We start from the raw sequence: 20,835 nt of genomic DNA on the forward strand, positions 1-20,835 counted from the left end.
CTCTGCCCTACACAAACAGATATTATCCCTCATCATCTACAACATGACTGATTTCTTTTTTGTCGGGTTCTCTCACATCAACTAAACACAACTATATAGTGCGGCCATTCATTTCTCCCTTTGTCATGCCACTTCAGTCTCTTTCTCAGACAACATCTCCTATTTGTCTCATGCACTTGCCCCTCTAGTTCCTCTCTTTTTATCTCAAGTCCACACACACTCTTAACTCTACATTCTTGATTTTTAATTCATGTGTTTCAGCACAATAGAAAATATGTGTGTGTTCTAGTGTTTGAGCATTGTCTACATTTTCTGCCTGATAAGTTGGTAATAATGAGAGCAGGCTCTGTCGCTGTGTCCTATTACAAGCAAAATCTGCAGACGGTCCCTCAGCGCGTGCTACAGTAGCCTGAGATAAAAACATTCATATTCCTTTGATTTCTGCGATGAGGACGTGGCTGATGCAGGATGCTGCAGTTTCTCCCATTGGCAGCAGGAAAGATTTAACTGGGTCCTGCAGGAAAACATGGGCAGACTAACAAAACACTAACACAGATACTCATTACAAGCATGCATAATATTTGCAAACACACACAAACATACACAGGGGTGCTCACTGAACGTGCACATTTAAACAAACACCTTATACCTCCACTTCCAGCTGCGTAGTGTAATTATACATAAACAATCATGAGACATCCCCACACTCACTACGCTCTCAAACAAGCACAGGCGCGCACACACACACACACACACACACATACACACACACACCCACACAAACATGCACACACATAAACAAAACGAAAAACGAAAAAAAACTTGTTTTCGAGGCAGATGATTTGTGCCAAGAGATGACAGGCAAGTGATGCAATGTGCTGATACAGAATCTATTCTGGGAAAGGGTGCTCATTGCTCAATTGCTACTGCAGAACAGCAAGTGCAGCAAGTCAATAGCAGTCTAATGCAGACTAAGAGCAATTCTAATGATCGTACAGTTCACAACATACAAGCTGCATTTAGGAGGACTCATGGATTACAAGAGCAGAAGGTAAACTACACAATGTAAACACCTCATGAAAATCATGTAAACTCAAAAGTTAGGCTATACAAGAGAAAAAGTGCAAGGAGTGAATGAAACAGTGTGTATATTCGCCAATGTACGCTGCAAATGTTACCTGCTACCTAGCAGTAGTAACCCAGCATCACTTAATGCCCAGGAGCATTTCATACTACATTAGCGTAGCTTTGGGGTTACAAGTTATAATTAAACAAAGCCCCGTCCACAACGAGAATCCACTGTGTGGCATTTCCCTGCTGTGTGCAAGCTGGGCCAGGATGCTACTATATACTAACGTAGCTCTGTCCTACTCTGACAGATACGAGAAGGTTTATACTTAAAACCACAGCCAAACTTGTTTTATGAGATGGTGTTATGTTTTCTAAGCTTAATTCTACATGTGAAACATTACAGGGTAAAAACACAAACAATAAAGCATAAATTTAACTGCTGGTCACTTGGCCAAGTATGTAACCTAAACAGAGTTAGGGTAGAATGAAAGTCTGCGATGCTGTTTCTTCATTTATATGCCTTGTCCTTGGATCATCAGCTGGTGAGGTTGTGTTTACTGTCTGGAACATGTTAGCTTTAGCCATGTAGCCATTAAGTGCCCTACGGTGCCCATTATGAATTTCATGTTTTAAAATGAGTCAGCTGTAAATGTTGTTCAGTCAGACGGAGAGTGTTTCGCCTAACTCATGAAGCTAATGTTAGCTAGCTGCAGCTGACTACATCTGTCACTTCTAAATTCGCTCGACAAATTCAACGGGCACCTACAAGTCGTGGCATCATGTTGAATGTATGAAATGTGTAACAGCACATCATTTTTTTTTTCAGGTCAGTGTTTACAAGTGTGCTTTTGTTTATTTTAAGCGTCTTTGTTGTGACATGTCTATTTTCTATGAAGCTATGGCATCGATCAACAAACGGGTATGGCAAACATATACAGTACAGTACACATGGGGTTGACAACTTTGACTAACTGCTGTGACACATGTGTTGCAACAGCATTTACACCGGTAATAATATTCTGTACTTGTAAACCAATCTATTTCAGGTCTGGTCCATTGTCACATTAACTTTCTTTTCAATCTTCAATTTGGTCATCCTCCATTTTTCATCACTGATTGTTTATTTACCGTCACCTTCTCTTCTGGACGAGAAGCTAAGATGTGATGTCAGGACAGTGTTTCAAAGAGATTTGACAGGGCTTTCTTAAGACTTTTCGGATGTGCATTTATTGTATCTGTCACGTTTCCATGATCCATTTTAAAAATCATTATTAAGTGCTGTTAGTTTACTGTCATCATTCCTTGCTGTCTGTTTGTATATTGTAATTTTTGCCAGTGTTTCTGGCTTCTTCTACTGGAGTAGAGCTCTTACAGTACTGTGTGTTCTCTGTTTCTGCCCCCAACCTGTGGTCCTTCTCTCTCTCCCCATGTCTCTCCTACTCAGTTTTCTATTTGTGTCCACGTTGTAACCGCAAGAAACCTAATCCCTCTGGACAGCCAGATGAATTAAAAGGACCATTACTGTAAGTTGCCAACACACAGAGAAAAGAGCACGATCACTTGGTGCTCTCTGGTAGAAGACAGAAAGAATGAGATTCATTGCAGATCCAAAGCAGATATTTCACAGCTCATCATCGTCAAAATTCTGTCACAATGCTAATTTATCCATTTTAGTGTCCCACCGAAGGATGGGGGACACCCATTAGCTGAATACGATTTCACTGATGACGACTGAAAGGACGCAGATGGACCGGGTCAGTTCCAGTCTGGGTCAGTTGGTGTTGACAGTCGGCAGATTAAATCATACACTGTGTGATATGTAAAGAATCTTAAATGTTGGCATTCATTCTCATAAAGATTTTTTTATAACATGCTCAGTGAGGTCACTCGTGTGTCGCCTGAGTGATATCAGTAAATAAACAGCTTCACCTGAAGTCAGCTGCATTTCAAGTTCTTTCATTTATCCCTGGAGGCTCTCCAGTCATACATGCCTCTCCAACCTCCACTGCAGACCCAAACTCTAAGCATTTTCTTTCTCCTTTTTTGGCCTTTTCAGCACAAATGTCACTGCATATAAACAGTGCAAGCTGCTGGTTGTCATCCATGTTTGTTTTGTTAAAGGAACACGTAATAGTTGGCCTTTTCACATATCTGCGGGGTCGTCTCCCAGCACAACTCTAGTCATTACTGCACTGTCTTACTCAGTCATAAGGCTTACGCACCTCCCTGACTGTCAAAGACTGAAAAATCTGCGCAGGTAAGTGGAAGTGATCTTTTTGTGTGATTTGTCAAGTCGTTGTCGGTCTCAGATAGTCTTTGGGTTGGTCCAAAGCTTAACTGTCATGAGGTCTCTCTGCGAAAGCATGCTTTCAAAATAAAGGCCTAGTGAAAGGACAAAGAAAATCACACTGTATATACATGTAAAAATCAAAATTTTGTTTTAACAACCTGTTTCAATTTACTGCAACCTACACACATCCAAACAAAACTAGAGGCTATGGAAAAGTTTCAGCTATAATGATAAATAACTTCTGAAATCTTAGTTTTAGCTCGATCCACTTCTTTCTACTTCAGACTTCTCTAGAAATCTCTTCTATAGTGTTCGCTGAGTTTAACTTCCCCTAAATGCAAAAATGCTCTCTGTCCAGCTACTCTGGTCCGGGCCTGTGGTGCTCCAGTCGACAGGTTGCTGAGTTCATGCGTTCAGGGTAAAGTGTGGTGTCCCCGGGCTGGCTGAGCCCCAACTGAAGCCCAGCCACTTGTAGAGAATTTGATCTACTTAACACCTCAGCCCAGAAAATAAACCTGGATGACACTCGACACACTGGGGGCCTTTACACTAAAAGCAGTCACTGCAGTTTGTGATATGCGTTTTTTTAATGGACAGAAATCTACAAATATCACCTGAGTCTGCATGTTGGCAAATTGCTGCATTTTTTCTCCAAAAGAACTACAGATGTAGTGAACTTTCAGCAAGTCACATACATCTTAAAAGCACTCCCTGTGCTGCAAGTGTGACTATATAAATGTTTCCCACCTTGTCTGAGACTCTGACAGGCCTGGCGCTCCAGCTCAAACCGTATGGCTCTCTCATCCATGTTGCTGTTGATTGGCTGAGGCCTGAAAGGGGCAGGGTCAATGCGGACACAAGGCAGGTGTTCCAGCATGGCGAGTGCAATCAAACTATTATTCTGAATGAGAGATCCAAGAAAATGATAACAACGAGAACAAGGAGCCGGCGGTCGGCCACAGCTGTCACAAGTCTGTACATCCACAAAACAGAGCAAGGTAATCCTCTTTGACAACAGCTGGATACAGTTGTCATGAGGGAAATGAAGGAATATTCTTCAAAGCAAGGGCTCTGCAAAGTTTCTGCAATCAAATACCCTCAAAAGAGATTTCTCCTTTTCATCACACCAGGAATTTGCACCAACTTCTGTTAAAAAACTGTTAAAAAAACTCCTTCATTAAGCTGAGGAAAAAACTCTGTAGATGTCCTCTATAAATTTATCACCGTGGTAAAAAAAGAAAAAAAAAAAAAAGTCTCCTATGAATACAAAACTATCAGAGCCACAGCGCAGCTTTAAAAGAGCTTCTGTTGAATTTGCTGCAGCTACAGGACTGGCTAAGACGCGTGTGTGCGTGTTCATGTGTGTCAAGTGTCTGTGAATCCGCGATCAAGCAGTCCGTCACAGCTGTTGCTCTTCTCAGTCATTCAGCTGTTGACGGACACAAACAGGCGCACACGAGCACACACACACACACACACACACACACACACACACACAGATAACACACACACACGTTCAGAGCCCAGGCCCGTTCCCAGTCACCAAATTCCTCTCACTTAGCACTGCTGATCCGAGCTCAGCGTGGTGTCGGTGATATGCACCTGTGTGAGCAGGTCGTGCCTCCAGGCCTAAAATCACTACTCACACACGAACAGCCAAACACCTGCTGCCACTCTGCACGCCCACTATCCTATATTCTGTCTGCTTTCCCCTCTCCTCTGTCTTTCTGTCCACCTGTCTAACCTTCGTGTTTTTGATTTGTTTTGTTTTTTTGGGGATTTTTTTTTATTTTTATTCTCCTCCTAACCATTTCTGAACGTGTCTTTTCAAACTCAGGATTAAAGCGTGTTTTGCGTCACAGGGGAGAACACCGCGGTTACAACTTTGGCCAATCACCTGAAATCGGACATTTGACCCTCAATCATGCAAACTGCATTGTGGCCAAGTGCCAACCCACCGTGACGTCACCCATTGGTTTGTGAACTGCCATTCTGAAGCCTCGAGTTTGCCATTTTTCTGTACTCTATCCTGATTGTCGCATAGCAAGTCGCTGTGTGTGTTACAGTCAGTCAATAACACACTCTATGCATTACCTGATTTATCTTATATTTTCCTCCAAATGGGACCATAATTAAAAAAATGATATTGTATTGAAGAGGACTTCAAACTAGTGATTGAGACCATAAGCTCATTAGGAAAACATTTAATGAGGTAATAAACCAAGTGAAAAGCAGGGTCATTTTCCCATAAACTTCAATACAATTGGACTTTTTTTTTTTTGCAACAAATGGAGTCGCTCCCTGATGGTCATTAGATTTAGGTTTAAGTTTAATAGGTTTAAGGCACTTCTGCATTGGCTTCACTTTTCAGACCCGGAGTCTATGTCCATTTTTTGAAACAGTCTATGGTTGTGGCTCATTATGAGTATGAATATAACCTGAATCAGCATGAAGAAATTCAACCAAAAGGCTTCAGTTTCATGGATGAACAGAGATGGATGCTGACATTTGATGGGCAGCAGCTACTCATGCATGAGTAGCTCAGCATAAGAATGAACTGAGTCAGATGTGCTCTTTAGAGGGCGAATGATGACGAAGACCTTGACCTGACTTGTTATGTTTGAGCTGCCAGCGTGGCTGTAGCTGTAAACATGTTGGACAATGAAGAACAACTGATAGATTCTGCCAGCCGTACACAGTCGAGATGTATTCACAGCTATACATTTTTTTCATATTATTCAGACTACACCTTTCAGGTATGTTTTTAAAGCATGTCAGCAGAAATCCAAAATACACCAGACTCTCAAGTAGTCATTTCATTTGGCTCATGTACACATGCTCAGCAACAAAGGATGAGAATGTGTTATCACTGAGTACGCTTAAAGAATTGTTTCACTTATTTTAGACCTGCAATACTTATAAAAATCTACTTGAGTGTGACAGATATTGAATAAAAACTTAGTAACTTTAATAAATTAACCAAATTTCTTTTCAGTTGTCCTCTAAGAAAAATATTTCATTGATGTATTAATATTATGAAACTGCAAGTCCCCTTCACTCTGGCTGCAATATTCAGTCATGGTGGATTCTACTTGGTAAAAAAAAAATCAAATAATAATAATAACAATAATAACTGCATCCACCAGCTGATGTGCCCTCTCTGCAGGTCAGTGATGTGTGCCTGCCTGCCTGCCTTTAAACTGCCTTTATCTCTCTCTGTCAGCTTGACTGTCTTCTCCTCTCCCTGCCTGCATGTCAGGATAAAACACCTGCTGCCGTCCGCTGACAGTTTCATTCATCTCTATTATTAAGGCTCTGTCCCAACTGACAAGAGATAATATGATATGACATTAAAAGGGGAGACACGGTTCTTTCAAGGTGAAAAAAAACTGAGCGCTCTCGTCTCATCTGTCGGTTAGCATCACAATGAACCGACGGTGCTTGTCATGCTCAAATTATGCTGATGAAAAAAACATTATGTAGGGATGGCAGTGCTTTATAAACACTGTACAGTGTCTTTTTTTCAGTAAATGTACATTTTGGTTATCAGTGACTGCTCATTCACACCAAATAAGAATCTGCATAGTTGTGTTAAATATGGAGGCTGATGTGTCCGTGTGTGCGTTCTTGTTACTGAGTGCGTTAATATGCAAGATGTGGTTTCCCCAGGCAAAGAGCTCCTCAGTCTGAGAAGAGAGGGGGAAATGAATCAAGACTCTGATCCACCATTACTTCCGATAAGGCCCCAACCAAAATGCTGGCAGGGATAATCCCGCTTTGCTGTGTGTGTGTGTGTGTGTGATTGTTTATTCTCAGAAAGTGTGTATCTACGTGCAATAACTGTACACACTCATGTCGTCGTCACGTCGTATCTGAAAATGTGTCTGCACATTTTTGTGTGTGTAAATCTGAGTCTGTCTCTGTAAAGTGTGTCCTCATCAGTCATAAACGCTGAGATAAAAGCCAACAAATTGCCTCAAAGTGGACTGTAAATCTCCATCTCTCTCCTCTCTGCCATCCACACAGCTCGGTCTTGTTGTATCAGTGGAGGCAGATGTGAATCGCTGTTTATTAATAAACAGAAACAGAGCTGTGGTTTGAAAGCTCCGGATCAGCTGAGGTCAGTATTGCACTTTGAATGCCGGACTTTCACATCTTGTGTTTTCATGTAGAGGTGCTGGATAAACAGACACCTGAACAGCTCTGTCGCTGCTGTACAGCATTTGACAGTAAAAAACTTAATCTCAGCTTACTTTAGCTTCTTCCAGACCTTTCCACCAAATCCAGTGGTCTACAGCAGTGAACAGTGTTATTTGTACACAATGGGTGGCTGTAGTCAACAGTGGGCTGAATTTAGAGGTGATGACCATGGGATGTGTTTGAAAGCTTCAGAAAAAGCTGATGAGTGGACAAAGATTTAATATTGTTACTATTATTATTGAGATTTTTGTAAGACTATTGTTCCCAATGTCAAAAATGAAGCTCCACGCTCTGCAGCATTTCTTTCATTTCATGTAAAACTGAGCTGCTGCTGCTGCTACTTCAGTCATCATTTTCCACTGACACTTGATTTTTCAGGTTTGTAATTTCCTATAATAATAATTTCCAAAAATGTTTCCTGATAAGATTTATATATTTTGGTACTAATTATAGGAAAATGAAATAATTAAATGTTCATTCACTATTCTTTAATTACTGGAAACTTTTATATGACACATCTTTGCAGCTGAACAGTTGTGGACTATCTAAGGAGTTCATTGGAAAGAATCAACTGCCATTTTGACAACTGAACACTTTTCAATTTCCCCTGTAATTGGCACATAATTAAATGGTCTATTGGTAAATTTTGTACTTTGCCAGTTTTCCCAGTCATTTGTCTAAGACCCATCTAAATAAAAAAAGTGTGTATTTTCTTTAACATTTCAGCACACACATTATAGTTACTGGACTTACTGGAAAAAGAACATTAAGTTTTCCTCTTGTAGCAGTAAACTGAACTTTATTACAGCAAGCTTATTGGACAAGCATCGCTAAACTAAGGATTGACACGAAGCACTTCCTGAATGGAAACATGAAAACAAACATTAACAAGGCAGTCACGATGCAGAAAGCTATAACTTGCTTTCATATGAAGTATACAGGCCATTGATTTTACTGGTCAAGAATGATGATAGTAAGAACAACTGAATTTCAACACATACTTTGCTATAAAACGCAGCCTATTAGCAGTAACTGGTCTAGAAACCACGAAGCTCCTTCTGTTTCTATTGGTAGGAAATGGCAGCATTGCAGCACAGGTGTTTAAACAAGACCATTAATGTACGCATCAAACTGTGTGGTAATCCATCCAACAGATGCTGAGACATTTCACTCTGAACCACAATGCTAAATGAAAAGTCAGGGAATCACCAAAGTCATTGGGATTCCATCCTCAGATGACCATGAACGTCTGTACAAAACGTAATGAAAATCGATCCAGCAGCTGTTGAGATGTTTCAGTCGGAACCAAAGTAATGGACCATCCAACATTCCCTACCAGTTCTAGATCCTCACCACTGGCCTTACAAAATATTCTGTTTACGATGCCAACAAGGCCTCAATATCAAGAAACTGCAATGACCAGAATCCTTTTGGTCAGTGAACCCTGCACAAGGTAGATCCTGCAAAAACAGTACAAGTGTTATCTGCCAAGCTACTTCTTGACCTTTGTATTTAACCTCATTAATCTTCAACATGTCTGGCTATAGGGAGGTGGTCCATGGATTTATTAAAAGGATTCACTGTTATGTCACTGAGAGGAGAGTACGATACCAGAGGTCAACAGAGGTCACTGCCAAAAGCAGCTGCTGTAAACGAATGCCTCACTGCGTGTGTTCATTAAAAACCTGACTCAATGCTTCAGAGAGAGCCCCAACGACTCCTCTGCTCAATACTACAGGATATTAAAGCATGGCTCTGAGACTACAGCACGTAGAGGACTCAAGACATTAGGCTAATTGGTGGCTGGATACAGTTTATTTGTTATATTAATACATGGTCATGGAGACAATTTATGTGAATGGTGGAGAGGCAGTTTCGAAAATTCATGAAAGTTTCTTGAAGGTTTTCATAGGAACAGGGGTCATGAACAGCTGCATCATGGTGTATAATCTGTTACCTATCATTTTTAAAACTACAGAATTAAAATTGTATTTTGATTTTTAATATCTAAACTATGACTGTATAGTTTATTATCATATTTCCCACTGTTATTTATTGCTACATATCTCTCCCATCTCCAGTTTCGTCACCTATGCTCTTCCTAAAACAAGAGAGAGCTGTAAACAAGTGTCAAATTATCTCCAACCCCAGCTCCTCCACCCCCTGGTGGAGTTGTTATACATGTTATTATGAACTGAAAATGCAGTTATCAACTATTGATCCACATGTCAGTCAAAGTGATGTCTAAGTTGGTCCATCTCACTTTTCCTCCAGACTATTAAAAATAATGGGACTGTATTTTGGCAGCCCCAAAGCATGCATTTAATTTTTGTCAGATTTAAGTGTTGGGTGTTTTGTGGCATTAAAACTGCACTGTGGGCTCAAAACCCTAAAGTTTACAGGATTGTTTTCCATTTTTTTCCTTTAAACTTGGACAGTTTGTGAGCACATTTGTATGTGTATGCTTAGTTCACTGGCTCGGCCTAAGCTGCCAGATGCCAGAACCCCCAGCCTCACCTGTACACTCCTCCTGACCTTATATTCTATTTTGTTCCTCTTAAATACCCCTGCCCCCATAGTTTCCCCCATTTTCTCCCCCCTCCCCCTCCACCAACCCCTCCTCTGATATTACATCTCTCTTTCCTCTTAAACTGTCTAATCACTGCCACTGGTTTAAATAGCAGGACCAGCTGGCCACATCGCTATATCCAGAACCTCTTCATCTATGCACACTGGGTCTAGGGTTGCACACACACACACACACACACACAGCCACATACAGAGGGGCTATTCAAGGCTGATTAATGGGATTTAATTGAGACTATAAGCAAACTTGAAGTAAATCAGATGGTTCTGTTTATGAGCTGAGAAATCAGACACTGTGGATTCACATTTGATTCTGTCTCACAGTAATAAAATGCTGGTTGTAGTACTTATATTGGTCAGAAGATGGGGACATGCACCTTTAAAAGGAAACACAAATGCTCCATATTCCCATGTATTCCCACGTTTCAGATTACTGTGTCAGCATTGCACTTAGTGTAACAGATAAACTGATACTGCACTTCTTAAACACACAAAAACATGCCCTGTCCTTCTGGGGATAAGAGAAGATTGTGGATATAATGTATCCATTAAGCAACTTGAAGCCCCAGGTCAACTGTAAATTTTATTGTGATTTATCTGGCTCTCTCCACATAAACAATATTTTTATTTCCACTCCACAGTTTACTTTAATTGCTGAAATGCTCATGCATCAAAATTGCCACTGAGAGGTAAAAACACGGAGGACAAACAACAGCTTTAAATGTCACGAAATCCATTGCATTGTAATTGTTTACATTCACCTAACATGGGGTAATTTCAGAATACAAATAAATAAGTAAAACCTGACCATGCAGGCTTGAGTGTGTAGACAATAAGTACTTTGAATGTCTCCATGTGTCATTGGTGTTACACAAACAGAAACATAGTCACACACATAAATCAGCTGTGTCAGGTAAAACTTTTGGTTTTAGGTCCATCCTTAAACTCTACTTGTGTACTTAAACATTTTTAATATTTCCTGACAGACATGATGTTTTTTTTGTTTTTTTTTTATTTGCTTACAATCATGTTCTCTGTATCTCAGCTGTACCTAAAATACCCAGTATTCTTTGCAATCATACAGTATACATAATTACTATATCCGAAAACAAGACACCAGCTAAATGCCTCCAGATTCTACATTTCAGCAAAAAGAAGGACAGCAACGATCCCTGTTATTTTAATATGGCAAGTTAAAGCAGCCGCGGCAGACAAATACAAATATATAGTTGCATACTATAATATATAGTATGTAAGTTAGTCAGACTGTCATATTATTTCTTTTGAATGGCATGTGTGGCTGTACCTGACGGCTGCCATTGCCTCTGCCTTTATCATGCTGGCTAAAAAGACTTGCAGTTAATAGTCCTCCCTCCCAAAAAGTGGTTTAAAAATGACTGACACCTGTTCGTGCATGGGCATCCTTGTGCATACGAGAACAAGGAAAACAAGGAAAACAAGATTTATATTCATGCATTATTGTGTAATCAGCATTGTACTGTTGTTTTTTGCTGATTTTTTAATTATTTTTAACTATTTTGCACAGGACTGCAATTAGATTATTTTCAGAGCAGAGGTGGACAATAACAAAGTTCATTTACTTTAGTATTGTATATTTTTCAAGTATCTGTACTTTACTCTAGTATTACTTTTTTGGAGAATTATGACTTTTACTTCACCACACTTCAAAACAAATATACTTTTAACTCCACTACATTTTTATGTAAGTAAGTACTCATTACTTTGAGGTAGAACTTTTAGTCAGTGGAATAAATGTTCTTTTATTTTGAAAACATGATCCATAAGCTGTGTTCTCACAGGAGAAAAACCAATCACAGCCAACACAGTGTCAGTCATGTATGAACAGCTCAGTTTGAACTTGTCAGTGTCCTAACGTTGCCATGTTAGATAAAGACGAGGCAGAAGACCAGAGCACCGTGGTATCATCTGGTACTATCTCTTTGAAATTTCATAAATAAAGAGATTCCTTTCATTTGAAATGTTTGCTGTGTTTACCACAACCAAACTTCATGACTGCTTAAGAAAGAAAGAAATATGACAATGGCTCCTTTTGTTGATTCAGTTGTGTTTTTATGACCACTGGTAACGGCTTTGTATCATACTGTAAAAGAAAATACTGAGCTACAGTACAAGTAGCTCAAAATTGTACTCACTGTTTAGGGTCCATTTTGTTATTTCACCATCATTTTAAGAAGAGTTTTCTCTGCGTGGAGTGGGCGCATGGTGAAGACAGCACTTGCTGTTTACAATGAGGTAATGTGAAGGGAGACCTAGTATGTCTGAAATGTAAACTCTCAGCCTGCAGCTCTACAGATACTGGAAAAGCCTTTACACCCAAACACGCTGTCTCCCTCTAGGGACATCTACTTGACACTTACCTTTTCACAGTCTCTTGAAATACAGAGAAAGGAGCCCCCAGTCAATCAAATGTGACCTTGCTCCAACTTAGTATCTCCATACATGACAATCAAGCATCATTTATTTGGCTCTTGTAAAAAAAAAAAAAAAAAATACAACTTACCACTCCTCCTCTCTCTGACTGGCAGCGGTTCGGGGGCGGGCTGCAGGGACAACTCTTGCAGCTCATTGGCCACAGCTTCACTCTGAGGGCTGGGGATGGAGGCATCGGCATTTGGTCTCTCTCCCAACTTGGTCGCCATGGTTACCAGAGTGAGGCTCGCAGACAGACCTACAAAGTGAAGAAAGATATAAACACACAAGTCTCAAGGCTGAATATGCCACAAAGCCCCAGAAACACTGCTAGTGTTACCTCATAGCATAGAGTATATTACCCCACATTTAGTTCTGCCTTTCTCTCTCTCTCTCTCTCTCTGTATCAGCTCTGTTCCTCCCTCCCTACTGCTCGAGACCATCACATGCACCTTCTGTCTTTCCTTCCACCTCAGCCTCTCTCTGACCAAATGACTCATTCCTAGTTATATGAGCCTGGAGTGAACCGAGGTAACGGACGCCCTGGTGTCCCTAACGTCAACAAAGGGTCCACCACTCTGTTGTTACTGGCAACGGAGAGTTACTGGAATAACAGTGCAGAGCTGCTGTGAAAAAAAAAAACAAACACCACAACTCTCTGTGGCAACACATCACATTATAAACAGCACCAGCACTACTTGGAGAAGAAAGGTAATCCCTGGCTAAACACACACACACACACACACAGAGGAAGAGAGAGAGAGAGAGAGAGAGAGAGAGAGAGAGAGAGAGAGAGAGAGAGAGAGAGAATTAAGTATTTTGGTTAAATGAAAAAAATATTACTACAGATATGGAAATACCAATAACACTGAGATAAAGCTGAAAAAGTGTGAGAGAAGTTCAAACGATGATCACCAAGTTAAACTGAAGACCCTTTTAAAACCACAGAGAAAGCATTTTAAAAGCATTATCAGCAGCATCTTGGATTCACAGTGTGTGAAAACCAGTTGGGATGATATGGCCTACGATTATTTACCAAATTCATGAATTAATTGACATCTATAATCATTATTTTGCCAGTAATTCCCTGTATATAATAATAATTACTATAAAAATCTTGAATTAATCATTACTAACAACAAGGAGCTGGATAAGCAACAGAAGATGGATGGAAGGGTTAACTAATTAAAAACATAATAACATCAGAGGTCTGGAACAATGGCACTGCAGATTTTCCAGCCAGTTTTCCTCTTTTTTATTAAGCTAAAATCACATATAAAAACATTGTATAACTAAATTTAAACTTAAAAAATGACAAGTAGACATTGGACAATAATTCATTGAATTTTCCTGACAAGATCACTAAATAACAATAATTCATTAAATAGATATCACCAGTATACTTACAATATTTTGTACCATATACAGCTGATAGAATCAGCAGGTAGCAACAGACGGATAGAGCTTGACGTACAACTTGTCCAGGCCAGCGTTAGCTCATTACAGATAAATAAGTATCAGCATTTATCTGTATGGCGTCCAATATGTTACCAGATAACTGCAGCGCAGATTATTTAGTTTGAACAACACAGAGAACTGACTGATAAGAGACAAGCAGCAACAGTAAGAGTAACAGCAGTGGCACTGATACAGCTGTAATATGGTGATACAAGCCTAGACAAAACATTTACATCACAACAACAGTTTTGGCCTTTTTTGGCATTTTAGGGAAACACTGACCTTCAGTTACAGGCTGTGAGCAATGCTACAGACCATAAAAAATAATCTAATTTTGCCGTCCTGATGCAGCCCCAAACAAGTTCAGGGTAACGTCTGTTGACATGGCAACCTAATGAGGCCCTGACGTCTCCCCAGGGTACAGTGAAGTCCGCTGGTCCTGCTGCTGCTGCTCTTTGCTCTTCTTGCCCGGCTCATGAGTAGTGGCAGTGTTTTCAACTAGCAGATATTTAAAATAACTAACACAACAAGGCAACTTATTTCTGAACATATACAGTGAACAAAATGTAAGAGTAACTCTGCAGGTTCACTTCCACACGGATAATTATTTGAACAATCCTAATAAGAGATTTGTTTAGTGAGTCAGGCATGTTAATTAACTTATTACACAGCAGCAGCATGTCACCCTTTTACCTGCCTTCACATGGCTCCCATCCTCCCCCTCCCTTGTGTCTCTTGTTTGTCCCCTGTTTGTCTGTCTGTGTGTGTGTCTCAGCCTGGGCGTGGTGTCCAGCTTCTTCCTCCCTGCATCTGTGGTCCATCAGCTCATCATCTCCACCAGAAGCCTGCAGTATTTTGACCCCGCTCCTTCACTCCACTCTTCATCAGATTGACCCAAAGTTTGTATCACTGTGGTACAGGCACTACAGCCAGTTCTGCTGGTTCTAAGTATTTCCCTGGTGTTATTTGTTAACCTGGCTAATCCTCTGTTTGTCTGTGCTTCGGGTTCATCACTTCCTGGCTTCCTGGTTGCTTCACAGAATCATCCTTATGGTACAGTTGCTTTTCCAGTTGCTTCACCTGAGGTTAATGTTAGGAAATGGGATAGCGAGCCTCAGCCTCAGCCCAGTGTTCCCTCAGGGTTAGGGTTAGGTTAATACTGTGTTTCCCTGCAACATGTTGTGGCTAATGATCCAAATTAGAAACAGTCTCACACTTTAAGCAACAGTATCATGGCCACAGCACAGTCATGAGTCTGACTTGATATCAGATGACCACACTAATATAGACAGGGACTCTTCATAGAGACCTGCCAGTCATGCTTTAAGCTACATGTGATGTATGGGACATTACACAGGAGAACTGGAGGGGCAACACTGGCTTAATTTAGCTACAGAATATCCCAGCGTGTTTGTGTTGGAATGTAAACAATGTATTGAGTGCCGGCTATTTAAACAGTTGTCACCGTGTCAACTCAAAAAGGAAAACTTGGCATTGCTTTCTGCGGCTTTGTCAGAAAAGCAAACACTCACAAGCTAGAAAGCAATGACCTCACACATTTATCTACAATGAAATCAGAGAGGTAAACAGGAAATCCATCATGATTTAGGCTAGTTTATATTCAAAATGACTTACCTGGTCTTTATCTGCTGTTAAAAGAGCTCCCTGGTATTTTCATCTCACTGGATCCACTTGCACTAAAATCCAAGTGAAACTAAATAACAGGAAAGATGGCATTATAAACGCACAAGTCGCACACAGTTCGGTTTAGATTCATCCTACTGTCATGCTTTTGAATTAGAACATGTCTCAACAAATGAGCTCCAGAGAATTAAGTCAATAAAAAGCTTTCAAAATAAAACTAATTGCGTTTTTGTAGCAACACAGTTGTTAAGTGTTACTACAACCAACACTGCTCGGTTTTTAAGGACAGTTGGACTGACGAAGATAAAACAGTCCAGCTGTGTTAGGTCTTTACTGGTTTGAAAAAAATGTAATGTGAAAGGTCCATGGTCTGGTAAAGAAGGATGACAGGGGGAGACTGAATAAAGCTACAGCCTGAATGTGGGACCAGAGTTTCAGACCCATACTTTCAATAACTATCATTGATAATAAAAATAAATAAATTTTAAAAAAAAAAAGGCAGAATTGTATTGAAAATTTGAATAAATATTGCACAGTGTTGCTGAAAAGTCTTATAATCTTGTTAAATAGCCTTGTGACCGAATGAATTCACTGTGTCCGATGCAAGTGTCTGGGAACCCCTGGGTTTGGCTGCGACCTGAAGCAGTCCACAGGCAGCTGTCAGGATGCACACAAGGACATGGAGCTGCAGCGCGCCGGCGTTGCGCAGCGTGCGGTGCTGTCAGCTGGAGGCTCCAAATACGCACCTTGGTACCATCTTCGTTCCCGCACGGTGCACATTTCACTGTCCAACCAGCAACACACACACTGTGAGGTAAACCAGGATGAGAAAAATGTTATATCCTGTTCAAACTTTCAAAATACAACGCCGACTATTGGCCGTGCCAGCTGGAAAGTTTTCGAACAAAACCTACAATTGTTTTGAAAGGAAGCTTCACCTCCGGTATCATTGTGCCTCTGTGTGTAACGCAGCATCTTAAAATACTCCCTCCTTTGACACTAATAAACCGGGGCGCCCAGTGAAGTGGCCGTGAAGACATGAGGTATGTGGGGGAGTCTCTCCTCCGGACAGTGAAATGTTTATGGCACACTCACCTGTCCTGATAAAGCGGTTGCACCTTCAACGTTGTCTGTGGGTCGCCTGAAAATAAATAAATATAACAGTAAAATAAATGACAGGCTGCAATTGTCATTTTTACAGCTGCTTACTTCAAAGTATTTCAAGAGCTATATTGAGTTTATTTATATAGCACCTTTCTGGACCAAAAGAGCTTCGCAATATAAGACAAAAAATAGCAACACACAATGAAAGTAACAAATACAGATTTAAAAAAAAAAATCTAAAAAAAAAAAAAAAAAAAAAAAACCACTAAAAAATGTACCACTAGAGGGCGTCAAAACCATGCGCACAGGCGCTTCGGCGACCGGGCGGAACGATTCTTTAGGTCATAGAAACGGGGTTAACAACAATGACGGACCAATATGGCGGCAAAACATTTTGCTAAACGGGTGAAATTTTACTTTTAAACTATGTGTGTAATTAAGCTGTTATTTATTACGTTTTCATGCGCGAATACTCATATAATACGAGAAAAGCTATCGGCGTTTAGGACAACATATTCAGTGCAGTAACCTTTCAACAACGACGACGACGTTAACGGAGCTGTTTTAGCGTTACAGGTCACCATAAGTGAGCCACTGCGCAGACGCTGCAAATATGTGGGGCGAGATTGAAGCTCCTGTCAAAACACGACCGAGTTCGTGTGAGAGTGAAGACAAGAGCAAATTACCAGAAGAACCGGTGACACGGACTCAGAGGTGTGACTTAAACAGCCCCGCGGACGCCGGGCAGCCGCTGCGAGACACAACGGTGAGAGCAACAGCATCAGCTCGGTTGTTATTAAAGTGCAATGCAAATATACGCTCTGTCGATGTTGTTGTAATGACAGCGGTTATTCCGTTTCACCGATCGTCATTCTGCTCATCTTTCAGTGCGTGAGCAGGGCTGAGTCCAGCTGTGTAAACGCCATGATCGAAGCCGTGGCCTTGAGTGGGAGCCTGGTGAAGAGCCAGCAAATAGGAGAGGCTGAACTCACCCTAGGGCAGCGCAGAGACGAGCTACTACACCAGTACAGAAGCAAACCGCTGGTTTTCCTGGAGAGGTACCATGTATGTGTGCACAGCTTTATCTGGTTATCTGCCTACCTACTGGGTTTGGCTACATAAGGATACCTAGGTACACTGCTGTCGAATTGCCCTGTAAAACCTTTACAAAAACCTTTCTGACATATCAACTTGATATTTTGGTACATTAGTCGTGGTTCTATCGTTTTTATGTGGGATTTTTAAGCAGTAAAGAGGGGAAAATAAAATGAGGTTGAAATGGGTGCGAAAGAGTTACAGGCAGGCTTAAAGGGCTGGTAGTTGTATACATTCAGAGGAGAATGGTGAAATGGAAAGTTCGAAAAATTGGCCTTTATACCATGTGCTGTCCTGTCAGCTTCTATGTTCGACACAGGCAGTTTTTAGACAACAATCAAGACTATAATTGTGGACTAAAATAAAACACAGTTGAAAATCTTCTGTGTTTTAGGATTCAGACTTGTCCTTACCCAATAAAGAGTTCTAGCAAGTTCAGGATTGTTAATAAAGAAATCTTCTTGATACATTCAGCTGTGCTTTACTGTGCCAGTGAAGAGAGCTGTTGTGACAGTTTTAGGGTTCACTGTACCAAATACAATACCACAAGATCTTGTCACAAGTCTTTTTGAATTTTTTGTGGTTTTAAAAATACATAATGATATTGTAACAGTCCCGAATATATGAGATAACATCTGTGATTTGGTGCAACATTAATAAAAATGGACTTGACTAAAGTTGGCATAAAATAACCCCAATAAAATATTGGTTATTGTTTTAAACACTATGCACTCTTCCTCATTTCCAGGCCTGTCTGAAGCCCCAGGACCTGTCAGCGTTTGCCCACGTCAGCTCAGATCCACGAACCCATCACTACAGCAAAGTGATACAGAGAAGAGCTGCAGGATGCACCAACAGGACCCGGGTCCGAAACCAGCGCTACGCTGCCCTCAGAGCCCTGCAGAAGGGTAGGGGCCCCATAGCTTTGGTTTTACTGGGCAAGGTTTAAGATATTCATGCTGATATATCTTCTGCCGCCTCAACAATCACTACAACAATAACTGGTAGTCTTGTAGTATATACTGTATACCAAATAACATACATTAACTGTGTGTTCAACTGACACTGTGTGTTGTTTTTTTTCTTCCTAACTTGTCATTCCTCTCCTGTTCCTCCTCTCCCAGAGGGTCAGTATTTCAGTGAGGAACAGATGAGGATCAGGGAGCCACTGTTGTATGAACAATATATCGGCCAATACCTGACCGACGAGGAGGTGAGTTTTACTTCATAATTTACAGTTCAGTTTAGTTTTAGAGAGGCTTTTCTTTCAAATATTCTTCTGGCTAATTTCATCAATGCTTTAGGTGCTGGAGCGCTCCCAGGAGGCCATGTTGGACAGTGCACAGGGGGGACCAGGAGCACCAGTTGGAGGCACAGGAGGGCTCGCCCACCTCCTACTCAACTCCTACCAGGAGCGTCTCATCCAGAATCGTCTGCAGGAGGAGCAGGAGAGAGAGGATTGCCAACAAGAAGAGGAGGAGGATGAGGAAGATGATGGTGAGAGGGAGTTGCAGGTGGCGCTGAAGTTACTCTGATTGCTTTCACCTCTTTTTTTCAGCACGTCTTTCTCTCTCTGTCTCTCTCTCTGTCTGTTCAAACTGCAGATAACAGAGTCCAGGAGAAGGAATGGGAGCCTACCCCCGAGGAAAAGGCTCTGCTCAGGGAGGAGTTCATCAGTCAGATGCACCAGCGCTTCCTAGATGGCAAAGACAAAGACTTCAACTACAGGTTAGCCACACCACCAGAACAGCTGCGTCGACACTAAGCAGACCCTGGATGATGTGCTAGCGAGTTTAGAGCTAACTTAGGTGGATTAAATAATTGCCAATCAAGTACCTCAGAGTACCAGTATGAATAAAAGATCCGCTAAATCCTGATCAGGACAGTTGCAGCTATTTAAATAAGGAAAAGTTGGATCATCTTTCCATATTTTATGAAAAACACAACAGAAGGCTGTTTGATGACATAAGTGAATAAGCTCTGAGTGAGCAGGCTTTTTGAAAATGTTATTCCTGTGACAATAAACATGGTTTTGTTATTGAATTAAAAAGTTTCAACAGCTTTTAAATCTAAATAAAGGTATGTTGTCTCAGTAAGGTGCTAATGATGTTGAAATCCAGTTTTTAACTGTACAAATGGAAGAGGCAGATACAAATGTTAACACGCTGCAAATGGTGTCAACACCACAAAAGCAAGACTTCGAGTGTAATTCCAGAAAAGAAAGTTCTCAATCTTCAACAGAAGTTATGAGAAATCATATGCATTGGTGTTTAAAGTGTGTACTGGAAATGTTTGTGTTTGTGTCCATTATAGTGAGGTGGACGAGAACCCAGACTATGACAACTTGGACATTGTCAGCAGAGACGCAGAGGATCAATACTTTGATGAAGATGATGAGGAAGAGGATGATGTGGTGGAAAACGATGAAGAAGAGGAAGATATGACAGAATAGCAGCTGTAGCAGTGTTTAAATTCTCTGAGTGAACTGTAAATACAAATGTACAAATTAAGGACATGTATCCTATTTTTCATTGTTACACCCGAATGCAAACAGAGCTGGTAATAAATATTGCTTCTGGGTCTTTTGCAATTTGGGGAATTCATTTCCAGTACACAGCAGATGAATGAAGAGTGGCTCTCCCGCACTTCACCTGCGTAGCCTGTCCTCAGCACGAGACATGTGGTGTCTTGCTTTGGGAAACAGCCAGTAGCTGATTGTAAAAACAAGAAGCTGAGGTAAGCTGCTTCACTGTTAATTACTGTGTTGGCCAAGGACATAAGCTCCATTATTTGGGAAGATAACTTAGATACTTGATGTTGTTCATAACTGTTCAGAGCGTTTCTCTTTTAATTTATAAGCCAAAATAACAAGGATAGTATCACATTACAAGAGAGAATAAAGTAGTATCTATTATTTCATTTCACTTCCACTTGCT

At 40.8% G+C, this 20,835-nt stretch overlaps 2 protein-coding genes across 6 annotated transcripts in view; one reads left to right on the forward strand and one right to left on the reverse strand.

Moving 5' to 3' along the window:
- Positions 1-17,008, reverse strand: part of LOC139618348 (myocardin-related transcription factor A-like) — a 43,518-nt gene extending 26,510 nt beyond the window's left edge. For 2 of the 4 annotated variants that reach the window (XM_071474209.1, XM_071474206.1), the window contains exons 1-4: positions 16,796-17,008; positions 16,447-16,507; positions 15,692-15,770; positions 12,690-12,857 (exon numbers count right to left, since the gene is read on the reverse strand). In XM_071474209.1, the coding sequence (XP_071330310.1) occupies positions 12,690-12,828 (139 nt within the window). In that variant the 5' untranslated portion in view covers positions 12,829-12,857; positions 15,692-15,770; positions 16,447-16,507; positions 16,796-17,008. Of the gene's footprint in view, positions 1-4,108; positions 5,073-12,689; positions 12,858-15,691; positions 15,771-16,446; positions 16,540-16,795 lie in introns of those variants that run through there. The other 2 variants (XM_071474207.1, XM_071474208.1) reach the window with 2 other exon arrangements.
- Positions 17,009-17,148: 140 nt separating this feature from the next.
- On the forward strand, positions 17,149-20,489 carry ccdc97 (coiled-coil domain containing 97). 2 transcript variants are annotated; one of them, XM_071474215.1, is made up of 8 exons: positions 17,175-17,518; positions 17,584-17,593; positions 17,693-17,869; positions 18,648-18,807; positions 19,024-19,112; positions 19,204-19,396; positions 19,504-19,627; positions 20,213-20,489. In XM_071474215.1, exons 1-8 carry the CDS (start codon positions 17,418-17,420, stop codon positions 20,349-20,351), a joined length of 993 nt encoding a protein of 330 aa, XP_071330316.1. In that variant the 5' UTR covers positions 17,175-17,417; the 3' UTR covers positions 20,352-20,489. The 2 variants fall into 2 exon arrangements, with proteins under 2 accessions (XP_071330315.1, XP_071330316.1); XM_071474214.1 differs by lacking the exon at positions 17,584-17,593 and having other exon boundaries at positions 17,149-17,570.
- Positions 20,490-20,835: the final 346 nt, after the last annotated feature.

This window comes from Trachinotus anak, unplaced genomic scaffold, assembly GCF_046630095.1.
Source record: "Trachinotus anak isolate AG129_WGS33_773 ecotype Australia unplaced genomic scaffold, CSIRO_AGI_Tana_v1 ptg000003l, whole genome shotgun sequence".
Classification (NCBI taxonomy): Eukaryota; Metazoa; Chordata; class Actinopteri; order Carangiformes; family Carangidae; genus Trachinotus; species Trachinotus anak.

Bases quoted from the DNA above. Each gene is read 5' to 3' on its own strand.
- ccdc97 (XM_071474214.1), top strand. From the start codon at position 17,418: ATGTGGGGCGAGATTGAAGCTCCTGTCAAAACACGACCGAGTTCGTGT. The intron at 19,113-19,203 runs GTGAGTTTTACT...TCAATGCTTTAG, and splicing joins AATACCTGACCGACGAGGAG to GTGCTGGAGCGCTCCCAGGA. The intron at 19,397-19,503 runs GTGAGAGGGAGT...TTCAAACTGCAG, and splicing joins GGAGGATGAGGAAGATGATG to ATAACAGAGTCCAGGAGAAG.